This window comes from Archocentrus centrarchus, chromosome 11, assembly GCF_007364275.1.
Source record: "Archocentrus centrarchus isolate MPI-CPG fArcCen1 chromosome 11, fArcCen1, whole genome shotgun sequence".
Classification (NCBI taxonomy): Eukaryota; Metazoa; Chordata; class Actinopteri; order Cichliformes; family Cichlidae; genus Archocentrus; species Archocentrus centrarchus.
The window spans coordinates 21,043,847-21,063,607 of NC_044356.1; the positions used below are offsets into that span (position 1 = coordinate 21,043,847).

Consider the following 19,761-nt stretch of genomic DNA (forward strand, 5'->3'; position numbering starts at 1 on the left):
ATTAATTTCCCCGGACTATATTCTGTTGGTAAAAGGTTGTTTTTTCATCTGACAGTGTTATGAGGATTTTTTTTTTTTTTTCCTTTTTGTCACTGGACCTTTCTGTGAAGGAGTAATACAACATTATAAAAGAGCATCAAACAACAAGCTTCTCCCACCTCAGGCATGACATCTGGCAGATCAAAAAAAGATAAAAGTACAAAGGAGGCAAGGAAAGTCAAAAATACAGCGGTAAGCTGTTTGTCCGCTGGCCCTGTATTGGCTGAGGGTGTGCTTGTTCTCAGCTGAGGTCATTCAAGTGGCATAATAACTGCACTCTTGGAGCAAAGTGCTCATTGATCCTTTTCTAAATGTCAGCACTGAAGGGAAGGAAGGCTTTCTCTGATTTTTTTTTTTTCCTCCCCTGTTTTGAAAGTTGTTCTTCCAAACTGTGGTGTACTTTGGGTCTGATGACATGTCTTACAATAACAACATCATTTGTATTATCTGTCTGTTCACAACAGAATGCAGGTGAAAATTGCTGTTGATGTCTTTGCGTTGCTTGATGGGGGAAGTGATTGTCTCAGCAAATGGCATTTTTGAAGGCGTATTGCGTAGACAGCACCATAAATGAGCCAGTCTGACAATGTCTTTATGGCCTGCAGGCTTTTAGGAGTTTTTCAGAACTTTTGTCCAAAATTAGTCCATCTAACAGTGCCGTTACACCAGCCATGAGCCTTTGAGTTCTTAAATACATCATGATTGTAAAGTTTCATGACTGCATCTTGCATGCTTGTGATGCTATCATCTGGGCTCTGCTTACCTTTGCAGTCATTCCTGCTGCAGTTGTTGTCTTCGTATTTTATCATAGTAACAAACACATTTCTTATTTACAGGAGTTGGAGAGAGTGACGGCGTTACAGACCAACCTGCAGCTGGCAGCAGTCATTTGCACTAATGCAAGGAGGTAATTGCATTCTGTTACATACCATCTATTGTCTAACTGAGAAACCTACTCAAACAGCTCATTCAAAGTGCATTTGCATAGTAAGTGCTTTTCTCATAACCATAATAGTCTCCATTCAGATATTCTCAGTCTGTTGATATGGTCACATTTGAGAAATAATTGTCTTGTTACTCTTAAAATAAAGTAGATGTCCAAAGCCTGCCACTACGTATTATACTATGTGTTCTAAAATATCTTTTCGGCTTGCTATGTGGTATGTGTGGGTGGTGTAAGACAAAGGTTTCAGTGGAAGTGTGTAATAGTTTCTTTTTAATCCTAGGTATGGTGGCCACTGTAGGACAAACATATTTTAGCCAACCACGAAATATCAAAAATATTCAATTTAGACTGCCCCACTTAACCCTTTATTTACCAAGGGCCTGCCGTTTTCCCGATAGGATAGGATCGCCTGCTGTTAAAGGGTTAAGGAAGGCAAACAGGAAGACAAGGCTGAAGTATGCTAAATTACACAAGAACTGGACTGAAAATCAGTGGCAACAGGAGTGATTTTAGGTTCAAATCATCAGTATGTTCAGAGGAGGCCAGGAGACAGATACAGTACAGCAGGGTCTACAGCCATCTGTAAAACATGGTAGAGACTCTGTCATGGTTTGGGGCTGCATTTCAGCCAGTGCTGTTGGGGATCTTGTCAGAATTGATGGAATTATGAGCCCACACCTCAACATTATTGAAACAGTGTGGGATCATCTTGACAGGAACAAGTCAGCTCCTATCCAAAGAAGAGCTTTGAATATCCTTCAAGAAGCCTGGAGAACTATTCCTGAAATCTGAAAGAGTTCTGGTTGTGTTAAAGAATAAAGGTGCTCAATCAAGCTTGACTTTCAAGCTTGTTAGAACTATACAAACTCTGTTTTTGCCTTATATTCTGTATTTCAATGTATGTTTGCAAATGTTCCAATAAATCACTATTTCCAGTTCTCCTAGGAGAAAAAAGAAACGAAATGAGAGATGGCTCAAGACAGTACCGTAGATAAACAGGCTAACGGTACAATCATCTGCAATCCTCGAAATCTGTTACTAGTTGGCGTGTTGTTATTTTACTTTTGAATGTCTGACAAAATATTAATAATAGTAACACTGAACTGAGATTTATCCTTTGAAGGCAACTGAGTGTGGCAAAGGAAGGCTTCACCGAGGCCAGCCTTGGTCTTCTGGCAAATCAGAGAAGGCGACACCTGCTAACAGGCCTGCTGAAGTCTCTGAGGACCATCAAGACCCTGGTAAAGTTTACACACATGGTTTACTATGCAGCGTTTTTTGGAGACCCTTGTTAAGGATTATGGACCAGAGAAACATCACCTCTGGTGGAACAACCACAAGATTGCTATGTTTCAGCAGCTAAGTGTACATGTAGGAAGATGTTAACAGTGACCTTTGAGCGAATTCAGTCAATTGTGGTGTTATAAGTGAAATATCTATGGGTGGGTAATGAGTTGAACTACTGTCATCTCTGAGGCAACCGATTAAAGCAACAACCAGGTGCACAACAAAAATGTAGTTGCCGTTGTATATGTGGAGGGGGTGCTTTATGCTGAGGTGCTTAAAGCTGCATTCTTGTTTACAATTGAGCTTGACTATTCTATTATAGTTTACTCTTGTATGTTGGTCAACCTGCAAAATAATTTAAGTACAATGTAGTCCACTGATTCCAACTGACCTACTGTATATCTGTCTGAAATCCCTTCATGTGATGTTACTGTTAACAAATAAATGCAGTCTTCAATAATCATTGCAACTGTTTCTCCACACATGATTTAAAATTAAGCTGGGAATTAATCAGGCATGCTCTCTTTTAATCACTTTAATCATTTGCTCAAAGTGTAATCAGTGAAATACGCTGCAGACATGATCACAGCAGGAAAGTGCAGAACTGGTTTTGAGCTGATTGTCACTTCGTATTGGGTCCTCTTAGGCATTTAATGCTGTATTTATTTCTTCTGCTTGTCATTGTTCCGCTCACAGCAAAGAACGGATGTAAGACTCAGCGAGATGCTCGAGGTATGATAACCCCCACACACACACACACACACACACACACACACACACACACGCTATTAATTGACAATAAAAGGTCAGACATCAGTAGGGATTCAGCATTGAATGCAGAACCCACACAAATATGAGATACTCTTAAAAATCTGTATCTGTTGTTAAGGTCAGCAGCACAGTGTAAGGAATGGATTTCACTTCCACTGTGTGTAATCCTTGGATATTTGCTCGGTACCTGCTGTTAGAAGCATTTAAAGAAAATTGTTGTATTGGACTGAATCAGAACTCTGTTGCCCATAAATCTGTCATAATAAACCATCATCCAGAGCTTTCACCTGGTATGATTATGGACTAGTTTGTCCATCAAACCTATATTTTTATGTCATGTAACATGCATTAAAATGCATAACTCCTCTGCTCCTTTAGGAAGAAGATTATCCAGGTGCAATCCAGCTCTGTCTGGAATGTCAGAAGGCTGCCAGCACCTTTAAACACTACAGCTGCATCAGGTAAAGCATGATCAGATTAATAGAGTGATATGTAGCTGTAGATGTGATGTGATACGTGTAGGCAGCAGGCATGGACTGCATTTCTCTGTGTGGAAAAAAAATGAGTTGCGTTGTTGTCTAAATTTGGAAATTGGTCTTTTTCAAAAGGTTGGAACCTAATTGATCTGCTGTTATTAAAAGGCTTTTTTAAAATTTTTTCATGTCCCCTTGTTTTTTCTCATTGTTATTGCCCGGTGGCTGTTCTTTTGCATTAGCTATGACGTCAACGTCATTTTAAATGTTTTAACCCTCTGCAGACCTTGTCAGTGCGCTGTTAGCTTGGTAAAAAATCTGAATCTCAGTCTGCACCAGGATGTTTTCAGCGAGTGTCATCTCTCTCTGCAATCACAGTTTGCGTTGGCATTTTTGGCATACGTTTCCTTTTGGAAACGCTTTCATTGTAAAGTAATCATATTGGAAAACATTAGCTTGCCATTTACAGGGAGGAAGCTGGAAGGTTGTGTACAGATGTTTAGATTTGAAGAACATATCACACAAGGTGACACATGTAAAGCACATGAAAACTGCTGAGGAATAAGTAACCTCTTTATTGTCATACTCCTCTCTCTCTCTCTTTCTTTTTTAACCCCGAAGGAATTAAATACGAGTGAGATCTGAAGGTGTATCAGTGATTAATGTAGAGAATGTATATGTAAGATGGCACACAGCAAACAGGGAAATACAGTGAATACCAGACAACCAAAGTGCCTTTGCTCTGTTTGTATCAGTATGTGGGTGTTCCAGCCTTTTTATGTATTGATGACAGATCAATCACAGCTGGCAGGGAGATAAATAATGATCATCTTCACCTTTATGTTTGCCCATTTCACCTGCATTTGGATCCATCTTTTTCTTCTCTGTCCTTATCCTATTCTTTTTGTTCAGTTCCCTGACAGTGAGTGCCAGTAAATGTGTATGTTGTTGTGTATGTTTTCCTCTCATTTTGGTCATATGCAAAAGTCTCGAGCCTCCACTCATTTCTTTATATTTTCCTTTCAAGGACCCAGACTTAATTTTTTAAAGTGGTCTTGAGCAATAGTTCTCCAGACTTTCTGAAGGCCTTTTAAAGTTTTTCTTTGGACATTGGCTGCTTTTTCAATCATTTTCAGTCCACTTCTTGTACCTGACAATTTTCAGAGGAATGTTTTTTTTTAAACACTGACCAATAAAAAGCATACCTGGAAAAAAACTGAAAAAAAACACACACACACACACACAACTGAAAACTAGCAGTAATGGATTGGCCTCTCTAGAGCCCAGACCTCAACATTATTGAAGCAAACACTGTTAATAGCTCCTGAAGTAGTTCCACAGTAAAATATTCCCATTGCCTTTGCATTAAAACATGATTATGAAGCACAAGCAGGCAACATTATTTTATATCAACATTTGCTCACCATAATGTCTTAACACAGTGGAGCAGAAAACAAAGGCAGGCTTGTGCTAGTTGAGTGACAACATGACTGCTGGGAAATGATCGATACGGCAGTGTTGTGCACAAAGGATTGTAGTGGTGTGGAAAAATCCTCCCACTGTCCCCTCCCACCTGCAGCTGCTGCCTATACATGTAGATATCACTTCTGCTTTCACAGTCATTAATTTATCATCATTGCAGTTTCATGTCCATTGTGAGGCTCATTAAATGTGCTCGGCAGTGGGTGTGTAGATTAGACCTTGCACCATTTGCCACCAGTGTTAACACCCACCACAAGAAGCCTGTCAATGTAGTAACGCATTTGTGATCATCATAAAAGAAACCACTAACTTGCTGTATTAACCTGCAGCTCTGATAATTAAATGTTTCCTCACCCTTCTCACTCATGCCATGTTTTTTTTTTTTTTTTAATTCTTACACTGCTTCTTCTTCTTCAGCACATGCATTTTTTAAACACTGGTACACTGATTACACATCTGTCATGCTGTGCAATAACACAGTGCACTTTCTGTTTGTGCTCTTCAGGCAGCCGGTAGCCTGTCTGCTATACTTATTTAACCTTGTAGCTATGCTTTTGCATTGACTGCTGAAGGTTGTGCATTTATCATACCCGCCCTTCATTTGACTCCATTTCTTCCTTACCCTTTAAAAGTCAATATTGTCTGCCCGTGAAGGTACTTACACAGCCTCATACTCCGTCTCAGTCCATTTTCATCAGGCAGTCTGCATGTGCAGCTCTTGGGCAACTTAAGGCCCCCGTATATCGAGCACAGTATTCATGAACTGTGATCTGAGCTTGTGTGTGTTTTCTTCTCTCAAAATATAATTATTTGACTATTACACAATTAAAGTATATCATAAATATGTTTAGGAATTTCTTCTGACATTGTGATTCTGCAGAAATGGAAAGGTTGTGCTAAACGTGTTTTGTTTTGTTCGGCATTAGAAGGACAAGGCGGTTCAGCGTGTAAACAATTTTGAGGAGCCTGTCCAGCATCTACGAGAAATGCGTTAGTTCACGAACTTATTCAGAGCCTTCCTCCATTTCTTTATATTTGTACTACAGCCTTTGGAGGCTGGAGGTCTTTGCGCTAGTGTGGATTTTTAAGAGTCATGGGTAATGGTGTCACTTGAATTTGTGTTTATCTGCTGCGATTTAGAGATCATGATAAAGATCCCCCACTCACAGTAACACAAGGATCTACACAGGCGTAGAGTCAACTCAGTTTCTTTGGTCTGATTGATGGATGTGGGTGTTTTCTTTTTTCCCCCTCTCTGCCCATTTCTTTACTTGTGCCTTGCTTTACTTTTTCAGTTGCTGTTGTAGGTTTGGAAGAAAGATTATTCTTATTATTTTTCATTTTCATTTGAATTTATTTGTAGCTCCAGCCCTTTCCATAATACGCACCAATTATCTGTGGCCTCTTAATTTCTCCGGCAAACCAGTTTGAGTCAGACATGTTGTCTCTTTTTAATATTTGGATTTAATTGGTTTTTCATATTAGCTGCTGAACTAAATGCTCAGTGTAACAGACAGACTAATCACAGCTTATTCTATTAGTAGTGTAGCATTTCTTTAAAAGAATAAAGCGAACCACTTAGTGAGTATCTAGTGTAAGACAACTGTAAGTTGAGCTGCTCCAAATCCTAATAAGTTGAGCTGGCACGAACGAACATAAAAAAAACAAAACAAGCAAAACAACATCACGGGAATGTGACAAACTATAGAAGCGTTGCTGAAGAATCCATTTCATTTTATCAGTTTTTGGTGTTACCTTGGGGCCTAGAAGTCTTAACAGTACCCATGCAGAGCTCCAATAGAGATATCAGTGGCAAATACCTCAATAAATATTATATAAAATCTTGCACCTGAAGAAAATAGTAAAACAAACTTAGCACATTCTGTCAGTCTGGCAGGATCAATTTTCCCCAGTTTTTGCTCCTAAACTCCTTTATCTTTCGATCGATTCCCACTTACCCGCTTTTCTTTGAGCTTCTCACTAACCTCATCTGCTTTCTGACTTGTATAATTGTAGCTTCTGCTGTCCCCTCTCCCTGTCTTTCACTCTTTGAAGCTCTTCCCCTGCCCCTTTGTTGCCTCTCTACCTGTGTTGCGCAGTGGCTGTTATGACTCCAGCAAAAAATGTCATTCTCACAAAATCTGTGGACCCTGCGGATCCTTGAAAGCACAGTGCACATTATCTATTTAGCGAGTCAGCATATCAATGTGAAGCAACTAGCCTCAAGGCTCTACGGCCACTTTTTGCCAGTTATTAGTGAAAATGGAGTGGAAAAAAATCCTCCCTATTTTCTCACCAAACTATGTTTCAGTACTTTCCCTGTGGGGAGCATATTGCTAACTAGGTTTTCCCTCTGAATCTGTTATAATGCATTCTGTCTGATCGTGGGTGAGTGCCAGTATGTAGGGAGGCGCTGCATGTGTGCGTAAAATAAGTCAGTGACCTGGGTTATTGGCTTTGATTGACCTCTTGTGGATCTCAAAAGCCCAGCGGTCAAAATCCCTCAAGGTTTGTGGACCTTGTGGAGTGGCAGATTTTCATAGAACTGTTTTGTGCCATGTGTGCTTAAGTTAGCCTTACAGACTCATTTTAGGCTTCAACAGTACATGATCACTTTAACTTAATGGATATCATGCATTTTGTGTAGATGTTTTTTTTTTAAGTGTAGATCAGTCCATTCCTGTAAACTTTACCAAAATCCTAGAAAACTACCCAGTTGCTGTTCAGGAATTGCATTTATTTATTTATTTTTTATTTTTATATACACAGTCCCCCATTTTCAGAGGCTAAACATTATTTGAACAAACTGATAGAATTTTAAATATAAGAACTGCTTTTAATACTTGGATGAAAATCCTTTGAAGTCAACGACTGCTTGAAGTGTCAAACACATGGACATCACCAAGTGCTGTGTTTCCTCCCTTGAGATGTTCTGCCAGAAGTTTACTGCAGCCGCCTTCAGTTGCTGCTTGTTTGTGGGTCGGTTTTGTGTTTAGTAACAGAAAAGCGTGCTCTAGAACATTGCCTTCACCATGTTTGACAGATGATGTGGATCATAAGCTGTTCCTCTCTTTCTTCATACTTTTCTCCTCACATCAAGCTGGTTCATCTTGGTTTCATCTATCCAAACTAATTTTTTCCAGAACTGTGCAGGCTCTTTTAGATGTTTTGTGGAAAGGTCTAATCTGGCCTTCCTATTCTTGAATTCAACCTTGAATGTCAGTGACACACCTGCCTCTTTAACAGTGTTCCTTACTCAGATGGATGTTGTGAAGGGTAAGATTTTGTGGTCTTTCAGGCTTTTTGGTGTTGCTGAGTGAGGCTTCTTTTTAAGACTGCTGATTTGGCCACTCCTAAAGTTTTTCTGTCCGACAGGTTTATTTTGTTGTTTTGTTTTCCTTGTCAGCCTAATGAAAGCCTCCTTCACTTGTTCAGATATCAAGAGTTCCTGTGAACAGCTACTAAATGCAAGTTCAACACTTGGAATCAGCTTCAGATCTTTTATCTACTTAGTTTGTCTTAGTATAATGAGAGACCAGGCTTCACCTGGCCACGAAGCCTTTTTGTCAGTTTTCCGGTTACTTTTGAGCCTCTGAAATAGGGGACTGTTTAGAGAAATGACTGTAATTCTTAAACTGTTAATACACTACTTTTGTTAAGCCCCTTCAATTAAAGGTCAAAGTCTGCACTTCAGTCAAATATTGATTACTTGATTTTAAATTCTCTTTGGTGATGTACAGAGGCAAAACTATAACAATGATCTTTTTCGCAAGATCAACAGCCAAGGTGCACATTGAAAATGTTTGGTGATATTTGCCACTTAAGAAAAAAGTAACTCAGGTTATGCTCATTTTGGCCTACTCTGCTAATGATTATATTTTTACTTTTATGCTCTCTCAGTACTTTTAGCTTGTGGTTTAGCTCCTGTTACTGTGTGTCTTTAATGTTTTATAACACGGCTATAGTCGAGACTCTACTAACCTTGAGTTCACCTCTGCACAGAATCAATCAGGGATCGGTTTGGCCACTTGCAGTCTTTTGTTACACGCGCGCGCGCGCGCGCACGCACACACACACACACTGTGCCCTGCTAGAGGCTGCTTGGCTCACTGAATCACACACAAGTCTTAGCTCGTCTTTCACACAGGGCTGTGTGTGGCTGTGTCCACTGGCATGGACTCTGCATGTGTCAGTCCAGCTCCCAGCATGCCACCACATAAAAAGGAAGAAGCAGATTAGCAAACGTGCAGCAGCTGCGCTGCTCAGCTCAACCTGGCACTGCTCCCTGATTCGCTCTGCCCACCCTCTCCTCCTGCAGCTAAGCAAAAACCCCACCTGGGTATTCATCGTCTTGGCCTCTGCCCCTCTGGTGGATATCCTTAGTCTTGCACACCTTTGGTCCTTTCTTATGTACATTCAGATTTATTAGCATGAAACTGTTCATCTCTCTGTGGGTGATTCTGCTTTTCATTTGCCTTCCAATTTATTTCCTTTAACTTGGCTTTTAATCATAGTTTCCACTGAGGAGTTCTCTGACTTCTGATGTTATCATTGCTGTTACTTATTATCATCTCCTACCATATATCATATCTGTGATAAACTACTTAGTCATCACTGGGATTCACCTGGGACTGCTATAAATGAGTTCTTCCTGCTTTTTGGGCCAGACGACCACATTTCACATTTCTTTTTTTTTTTTTTTTTGCATGTTATACATGCACATATATACATACACAGGTAGATACATTAAGGATTTTCATCACTGAGTTTTTAAATGGACGACTCATGTATTTACCTGTTTTGCAAACTGTGGCACATTTGCAGTCTCGTCTCAGTTCCTTTGCTTCTTCCTTCTCTTCTTCCTCTTCTTCCTATCTCTAACTGAAGCTAGATGCTTAATTAGCAATTTGTTAAGGACACACTCTCCCTCGGGCAACTGCACACTCACAAGGCACAACACAAGAGAGAGCTGACCTGAAAAAGACCCCGAGCAAAGCGGTGACAGAGGCAGGGAAACAGTGGAACAGAGGGTGATTATGAATGGGGAATGTGCCCGAGAAGTCACAAGGGAATTGAATCTGAGTCTTGGGATGCGCAAAATAGTCGTGATTCCTGTTGCTGCTTCTCAACTTCGGAGTTGAAAGCGTTTTCTAGGATGAGTCACAATCTGAGCACGCACCAAGGATGCGTGGGCATTTTGTACCTTAGATAGCATGATGCTTCTACAGAAACACACACACACACACGCGCGCGCTCTGTCTGCATTCACACAGTGGGTTTCACTGTAGACACTGAAAAAGGAAAAAACATAAAATATAACACACATCTTTACAAAGTTGGTGTCCGTCCAACACTGATTTTCATGTTTTTGTTTTTGTAGAATAATTATTTTTAATGAATTCATTTGTAATTTGAAATAAAATAAACAATTGCTAATCATTATTATTCTTTATTGCTGCTTTCACAACAGAATGATTAAACTTAAGTTAAATGGACAAAACTGATTACAAAGTTGTAAAGCGAACATGTTTAATGAGTGTTTTCAAGTTTAGAGTCCAGTAATTTATAATATTTGTTGTCATTTCAAGCATAAATTAGAAAGTGTAACTGACAACAAATAAATGCCTTAAACAAAATATATTTTCACATCCACCCTTTTCCCCCCCACTCCACAGTGAATTGAATTCCAAACTACAAGACACTCTGGAGCAAATTGAGGTACGTGTGTCCATACTACAGTTCTAATTTCATTAGATGAGAGAAGTATCAGTAAAAGGACATTTAGCAGTGCTTAGTATTTGCTTCTAACATGTCATTTTTTTCTGAAGCTTTCATCTGAAAGAAGCAATTTGACATTTTCATAGTTTGCCTTTCTTATTCTGGGTCTGCCAAATATTGACATATTCAGAAAGTCGTTATTATGAGTGTGCAGGCATAGTAAATTATATCTGTTTCATCTCTGGCTGTGTTGTGATATCTGAGTGTGTGATAAATGGTATGCAAAGCAATTTTCTCTTCACACCTGCTGCCGCGCTTCAATAGATTAATTACTTACAGTTTTGTCCGTAAACAAGAAGGAGACGTGCATGTATGCACGCGTGTATAGCCACCTGTTTGGGTGCTTGTTTGTTTGCCTGTCAGCATCAGTTAGTGAATAAGTGATGCAAAATCCTTTAAAATCATAAAGGTAAACACATGCACAGATGCAGTTGCACCATCTATTGTGCATCTCCAAAAGTCTTTAGTGCTAAAAACATGTAAATATTAACATCCCCAGCATATGTTGTGCATATATAGTCACCTGGCACTCTTAATTACATTAGTGACTAATTACTTCCTGTCATGTAGGCATCTGATCACTTAGCCTTTTTTGGGGCTCTGCTCTTTGAGGTCAACTTATTGTTACACATTTCACACACTTGTGCTAACTTTCCTTACCTCCCCTTATCGCTTTGTCAAAGAATTACACACACACATATACATCCAATTACTTGGCCTTGGCTGTGTGATAGCTTTACAACTGGACATCCATATCTAAATCCTCAGTCTTAAGAATGATAATCCCTCTCCCTTTTTTTTTTACTTCCCCTTCGTTTGCCCCTTCTTTTCCGTTGTCGTCTGCCTGTTTCTGGCTCCAGGAGCAGCTTGATGTCGCCCTGTCGAAGACTTGCAAGCACTTTGATGTCTCGCACTACACCAAGGTCCAGCTGGCCTACACGCTACTGGGAAAAACACAGGTCAGTGATTTGACTGGCCTGCAAGGGTCAGTGGAAATGGCTGAACATGGCTGGACAATGACCTGCTTATTTTCTTTGCTCACTGCAAACAAAAGTTTCCTTTTGTTTGACTTTCTCTTTTGCTCATATGGGGATTTTTTTTGGACCTGAAAGATAACAGCATCCTTTTTTTAAAGTTTTCTGTGACTGTCCTTGATTCTGTTGTTTTCCTTTGTGCACTCCTCTGCTACTATGGGAGTTTGTCCAATTAGTTGGCAAAGTTAGTCCCTCACGTTTACAACTTTTTTTTCACTTTTTAGATAATAAAAAAATATCCATAGTTTGGTTAGACCATAGAAAACATATGAATGGAATTTTGCTTTATTAAAGCTTTTCTTTGTTATTATTACTACTTTTTACTGAAGGGGTGTATTTTCATGCCAGCGTGCACATTTAGGGTCTTCACATTTTAGACTCTTTGAATGAGCAAGACCACCTGGCACGTCATATTTGTGATTTTAAATGTCAGTCCCTTGTCATCCACAGAGAGGAATCACAATTCTCCAAACTATTCCCTGTAAAATATAAAATAATGTCTCTAAACATCAAAACAGAGGAGCCGATGCTGTCACAAACGGTGTTTGTCTGTGACATTCTTTAGTTTATTCGAAGCTGTTAATTCTTTATGTTGAGAACAAAAAGAATAAAAATAAAGCAATTTCTGGGGGAGAAAATATAATTGACTTTAACTTTGAAGGCACTGGTAATATCTTTTATTAGTGACTCCTTTCTGTTTTACCGTGTGTCTTTCAACTTTTGCTCCCATGTCCCCGTCTAAGATCGAGTTACGCTGGGAAGATGAATGTTCTGCAAACATGATATTCTATTGTACAGCTTTAAAATGTTAGGTAGCCTGTTTGATTTTTGTGCATTAGTGCGGACAGGTAGTGCAAAATCCAATTATGTCACTTTGTTCGTACAGTAGTGTTAGCTTTGTGGAATTAAAGAAGAAATTAGAAAGCAGAGTGTAGATGTTAACTTGCTGAATACCTTCATAACCTGAGAAAAGCACCATGTTCTGTTGAGAATGAATGATGCTTTATAGTTACTGCGGTAATGAGCATTTACAGACACAAAAGCAAACTAAGGAGGTGTTGTTGACTACATTGTTGTTGTTGCTGCATCCGTGTTTATCTCAATTAGCCATCTTCTTTATCTTAATCTCAGTTTTTTTCTTTTACTGCGTCGCAGAAAAATGTGCACTTTTAATCTGATTCTGTTGAATACCCAAATTAACCGTCTCAAGGTAGTAATCAGCCACACAAAAATGCCTAACAAACTGTGGCATACCGCGCCAAACCATTTGCATTTTTTTTCCTTGTTACTATAGTCTCTTGGCAGTCATTATCTGGCTCAGATGCTCTGATTTCTCTCAGCCTGAATAGTCTGACAGCTCGCTTTATCCCATTTATCTGTTTAATTCATCTGCTTGTTTTGGTAGCTGCAAAAGGATGAGTTCGGACATGCAGTTTATTGATAATCATGTCTGCTAAAGGGGACTCATGCGGCTTTTTCTAATTTTCTATTGTTACAATCATTGATACTCATCTTAAACATTGCTACCCACAAAGTTTTATTGTTATGGGAGTGGGGGTGCCATAGTTTCTTCCTTTTTTCTCATCCACAGTCTAGACATTGTACAGTCAGTGATTTGTCACTGTGTTTTTAGGACAGATGAAGTGAAACTCCCCCAGAAAGAAGAAAAGAAACATTTAAATGACTTTGTGCCAGCAGGGGTTCACAATGGATGGGGGGGGGGGGGGGTTGTCCTGTAGTGAGACAGTGGGGTGGGAACTGCGAGATGGGAAAAGGTGGTAAACGTCAATTGAAGAGAAGAGAATAAAGGAAAGCAAACAGAAACTAAATGTTTTTTGTTTTGTTTTTTTGTTTTTTTTTGTAAAATTATAGTTATAGATAGCTTTTGGAATTACTGGCACAATAAAACCTTTAATAATTACGGCTAGCTGAGGGAATAACAGGGTTAATCACTATCTTGTTAAATGAACCTGTGTTACTCCATGTGAAAATGATTATTACCCTCAGCTCAACAAAGCATTTTAGCCTCTTTTAGCTAATTTTTTTTAAAGGCCTCAGTTTGTGATGTTGTTTTCTTCCCACATTTGTCATTGGGATTTTTTCACCATAAGCTACCTGCCCACGATCAAACAGCAGGCAGACAATACTGATGTTGAGCATTGTGACGCTCTAAGAAAATTCCCCACGGGGGTATGTGGAGACAAAAACAGGTTCCAAAAAAGAAAAGGTGGATATTGAATTTGCAATCACCAGGTGGACGCAAACAAAACTCCAGATAAAAGCTAACGCTCCCTCATGTTTGCTGGATCTGTATGTAGAGGACATGACATGTCTGTAGTTGACTTCAGACAAAACTGGAGCAGAAATGGAAGAGGCTCCGTGGGGAGTTCATTGAAAAGTCAATAACAGCAGGTTATTTGTAGGTGATATTTTAGACACTGTAGATGTTTATCTTTCCGTGAGTAATTGTAGATTATTTCCCTTTGAGTCATAATGCTCTCATGATGAATGATTTTGATAAAAATGGCTTCAGGGGTGTCACGTGAAATTAATAGTGAACAGAGCTGGTGGCAGCTCGCTCCGCTGCCACACCAAATGCGTCACAAATATGTCTCTGCCATTGTGTTTTTCTGCTATTTTCTTATGGCTTCATTAATTACCTTTTACAGCAGCAAACTGCACCAAGATATGAATAATGGAAACTGGAGGCAAAAAATTGCCCATTTTTACTCCGACTGGAACATTGCAGTTCCCTGGGTAGACAGCTATCCTCATTTCCCCTGTGCTATAGTGTGAAACTCAAAATATTAAGTACACAATATGTGTTCCAAGAAGTGTGATTTGCAGTTTCCTTGCTGTTTGCCTTTTTCACAGATCCACGCTGGCAGACTGACAGTGACTTGGCATAATAGTTTTCATAACAGTGTGATTGGCTCTCTCTGCAGACTGCTATGGACCAGCTACACATGCACTTCACCCAGGCCATCCACAACACAGTGTTCCAAGTTGTGCTGGGATATGTCGAGCTGTGTGCTGGCAATGCCGATACCAAGTTCCAGAAGATGCAGTATAAGGATCTGTGCACGGTAAGGGGAGTCTGGTCAGTTTATTCAATCTTTTGTGCAGCTTTATGCTCTAAAAGATTAAGTCTGCCTCTGCTGTTTAGCGCAAAATAAAACATGAAACAGGTACATTGTGCTGGATACACAAATACTTGAATATGTTCTTATTCTCTTGTAGTATTTGACAGATTTTTCTTTAAAGGGAAATTAAGGAGAGAAAAGCTCAGTTATGCTTCTCACTGAAGTTATTACTTCAGTGAGAAGCATGGTATATTGTAGGCTTTCACTCTGAGATAATTAATCTTGCTCACAGTACAGACCCAATGCACTGCAGCAGCAGTTTGTATTGGTTGGGGGGGGGTGGTCTCCACACTGGCCCACATGCCTCAGTTCTCTCTCTCTGTCTTTTTCTTTCCATCCAGATTGAAATAAATCACATTTCATGCCCAGCAAGTCATAACTTTGCCAATTCATCATGAACATGCTGGGAGTGAGTTTCCCATCTGGGGAGGTGTGTTAAATTCTCACCCAAGGGTGTATAATCATCAGTCAGACATCGGGGGAATGCTCTTAGTTATTGATCATCATATTTTTACTAGAAAATCCAAACTTTCTGAATGCAGAGATACTACTAGAAGTATAGGAGGAAAAAAGGGGTAAACTGACCTCTTAAATGGAGGAGTGCAGAATCGATGCAGCTAAAAAGTTCACCTTCACAACTCCATGTCCCGTAACACAGTAAAGATACCCTAATGTAATTTTGCGCATGATGATACTGCTCTGTTGGAGCTCAGGATTCATCCAAAGAAGGGCTTCTTTATCACAAACAAGACCACTGTACAAACCTGCAGTGTGTCCGGAACAGCTGACCTGTCAGATGTGTAGAAGAACACAGGGCATTTTAAATCCTGTCTGATCCATTGTTGAAGTTTCTGCTGCTGTGCCACATGCATAAATGCACACATCACTCATTTTAAGAAGCATTTATTGTTTCTGCTGCAATCTGATGTTGCAGGTTTTATCATTATCTACTGCTTCTTCAGAAAAAAAATCCAGATTCCATTCAGTAACACCTGATAAATATTATCATGAGATTCGTATAGTACTGTGGGATATTTCTGATCTCGCTGAGTCACATTAACAGCTGTGTTTTGAGACATTTCAGTATGTAATAGATACAAGATACATTAAAGGTGAATAGCGGCTTTGAAAAGAACTTTGAATTTTCTGCAAATTCATACTGCATGAATCTTTGTTCACAAATGTGAAAAACCAGACACAAAGTAAACACCCTGTACTGCTCCACTCACTGTAAAAAGTAACTTTACTATCTGTAAGGGGCTTTTTAAAAAATGTTATAATGTGGCACAACTCTGCTGCCTCCTACGCTACATGCTAAGGTCACCTCTGCTACAATAAAATGTCATTTGTGAGGAGTCACTTAGCTCATATTGCCAACTGATTCACAGAGCTTCACTGTCCTTACAACCTTGATGTAGCTCGGGCCTCTCTCACTCAACAGACTGATTTGGTATTTTCTCAGTACTGGGGTTGACATGGCCTCCTCAAAGAATATGTCCTTATGCCTAACCTACTGTACAACATAAAGGGAATACTGTATAAAGGTATAGGTAAAGGTTATCCCAAGCCTCACCTGAGGATGCAGCTTCACCTTATCCAGTGTATATTCCTCTCTGACCCTTTAGCTTCATGTTTGGCTTTGGTGTTTGAATGCACAGCTTTTACCTGGGTTATTGCCAAGTGTGCTTGCATCTGCAGTGGCCTGCCCTTTACCTCTTACCTTTACGCTACATCCCCTTGCTTTCTGTCTTCATCACTTCTTCCCCTGGTTCCTGTCTGTTCATCTCTGTTTATGCATATTCTTCTACCCCTGCTGGTAGATGGCATGAGAGGAGTCCCCCCCCCCCCCCCCCCCCCCCCCCCAACCACCATTTGCAAAGGGTCAAACATATTCTGAATGAATATGTTCTTGCAGCAATTTGAAAGGGGACTGCTTTCAAATTTCATCTGTCTTTCACTCACTAATATGAGGTTGTATTTAGAATATTTTATGCACAGTGAAATGGAGCATTCTTGCCTTAAGAAGTAGCATAACTGACATCTATACCTTTTTATTCCTTGTCTCCTTTTTTAAAAATTATTTTTAATGTGAACCAACAGCTATTTATTATGGATGTCAGTTATGATGCATGGAAAAACTGTACACATCCTAATGTTTACTTATGTTTGATGGAGTCTCTGTCAGCATGGTGCTTTGCGTGAATGGTTCCATCCTCATAACACAAGCACACACTGCACCTACACACTCCCGTTGAAGACTTCTGAGGATGTGTTGTTACAGTCGTCACTGTGTGATCATGTTTGATATGGCAGCACGTTCACAAACAGGAGCACGCTCAAACGAAGAAGCATGTGAGCGCCCACATGTCGGCCCTTTTGCTTCGCCGACACCATGCGATGATCAAGTGTTTTGGTTTGGCTCCTTAGTTTAGATTATTTAGGGCACTTATGTGTCTGCATTTAAAATATCAAAAGGACAATTAATTGAAGTGCCAATCTGAAATAAATGTGTATAGCTTATGTGGTTCATGGACAAGCTGTACTAGGATTGCTGCACATTTAAAGTGTTTGTCACCGTCCTTCTCTGTTCGATTTTTGTGGCGTTGAGGCACTCAGTTGTTGTTTCCAAGGTCTGTCTGACTAGTATGAAGAATATACTTGTTCTGGCTCAGACTGTGCTAAAATTGTGGTTCGGGGGAAATAAGCAGTGTTCTCTGCTCTTTGAGCAAATAATCTCGACATGCTCGACATGCCAATTTTTGTGCTTGTCTGGAACTGTAATGGAAATAACTTGTTTGTCTTGTTTTTGTGTAGAAATGCAAACTTTAGTGGCTCCTCCTGTGATAAATAAAAGTTGAGAAAATGTTGCAGCCACATCACACCTTCTGAACTCATTTTTTTTTTTTTAGTTATGCACCTTAAAAATTCAAGGAAATGGGAGCACTCTGAAAGGTCAGTTCTGATTGTGAAAAGGGTCTTATTAATTTTACATCAACATCTCATCATTATTGAATAGCCTCACTCCCTGTCAATCCCTTGGTCTGTCTGAACTTTCTCTCGATGCAAATAGGGCAGTGCACTCCATAGAACCTCATACAGGAGAAGAGATGAGGCTCGACTGAACAGTTCATATCAATATGATAAATTTCTTGGTCATAAACCATAGTGATTATAGTAATGATGTTCATCCAGCCAAATGTTAGCCTATAAGAGTAAAAATAGTAGCAAATGAGAATGTGCTCAAGCATATTCTAGTTTTTTCCTTCCAGCGTGTACAAACTCATTTCTAAAATATTGCCATATTGTTAGGTCCATAATTCTTTGGACAGAGATGCAGTTCTTGTAGTTTTGCCTTTGTACACCACCACAGTGGATTTAAAATCAAACATGTGATGTGATTGAAATGCAGACTTTCAGCTTTAATTCAAGAGGATTAATATAAGTACTGCTGTAACTGTTTAGGAGACCCATATGATATATATGAGATATGCTCAATGCTAGAAAACCGCTGATAGAACACTCCACAATCACTTAGGCTATTTACTAAAATGACTGGGTATAAGAAGGGGATCCCAGAGATGCTGAGGCTTTTATAAATTTCAAGGGCACTCAGTAGTGCGCATACCTCACCCACCCCAAAATTTCTATGTGCTGATACTACTCTACTAAAATGGAATCAATTGTTCCTTGTACCAACCCCAACAACTCTAGAAATTTAAATGAAAATCTGTTGATATTTTTCCGAGTTATCCTGCTGACATACAGACCAACACAACCGAAAACATAACCTCCCTCAGGCAATAAATCTGAGGAGGGTGTTCACCACTGTGACCAATACAAATACAGTAGTTCAGCTTATCAGTATAAAATTGCAAATAATTATCTACAACACACGGTACATTGAAAGATTCAAGAAATTCTTGATTAGTTTCTAAATGTAAGGGCACAATTCTGCTTTTTTTTCAAAACTACGGCCTCTTCAGTTCCCCAACACACAGAGTACAAAAAGAAAATATGATGCAACATAGTGTTAAAAATGCTCTTGGGCCTTTTGTGAAGCATGTTGGTAGCATCAAATTCAAAACAAGTACATTAAATAAATACATAAACAATTAAAATGCCTTTAGTTTTCTCATTTGATATTTTATGTTTCTACTATTTTCACTAAAGCAGAGGGTTTTAAAGGTTTTCTAGTCACTACATTCATTTTTTCCCCCACATTTTACACGGTCTCCCAACTTTCTCAAAACAGGGTTGTAGTGTAATGTGGTGTGTAATGAGCTTTACAGTCTGTAGAAGCTGATAGTGACTCCGAAACTTTTTATATATATATATATATATATATATATATATAATATGTATCATCATTTTTGCTCACAGTAAACCCACAGTGATCCATCCCACACTCTGTGTATAGTGTTTGCTTTTTATAAAAAAAAAAAATGCAACCTTTAGGGTTGTTGCATTACTGACCATTTTATAAGGCCTTGGACTGAATTCATACCCACAGATGTTACTTATTCTTAGCAAGCAGAGCTGCCATGATCGTGGGAGAGCTTTTTTTTCGTTAACTATTGCTCTAGATTGCTTCACTGCAAAATAAAAACTAATCTACTGCAGAGCGATGTGCATCTTATTATCCCAGCTTTTAAGGATGGAAATTGGTCTCATGTAGTTTGTTTTTATTACCCTGTCACAGAAGCTGTTTAGCTGTGTTTTTACACTTTTCCCTCAGTTCCCTCAGAGGACTGTTTTGTTTTATTTTGGATCCTCATGCCAGGGTGCCCAATTTATAAGATCTTTTTTTT

At 39.3% G+C, this 19,761-nt stretch overlaps 1 protein-coding gene across 1 annotated transcript in view; it reads left to right on the forward strand.

The window, feature by feature from the left end:
- The window catches only part of vps50 (VPS50 subunit of EARP/GARPII complex), a 111,039-nt gene that overhangs the window by 27,575 nt on the left and 63,703 nt on the right, over positions 1-19,761 (forward strand). The window contains exons 6-12 of the mRNA XM_030741611.1: positions 876-946; positions 2,109-2,226; positions 2,969-3,004; positions 3,422-3,504; positions 10,674-10,716; positions 11,637-11,735; positions 14,756-14,896. Coding sequence (XP_030597471.1) covers positions 876-946; positions 2,109-2,226; positions 2,969-3,004; positions 3,422-3,504; positions 10,674-10,716; positions 11,637-11,735; positions 14,756-14,896 — 591 coding nt within the window. The remainder of the gene's footprint in view (positions 1-875; positions 947-2,108; positions 2,227-2,968; positions 3,005-3,421; positions 3,505-10,673; positions 10,717-11,636; positions 11,736-14,755; positions 14,897-19,761) is intronic.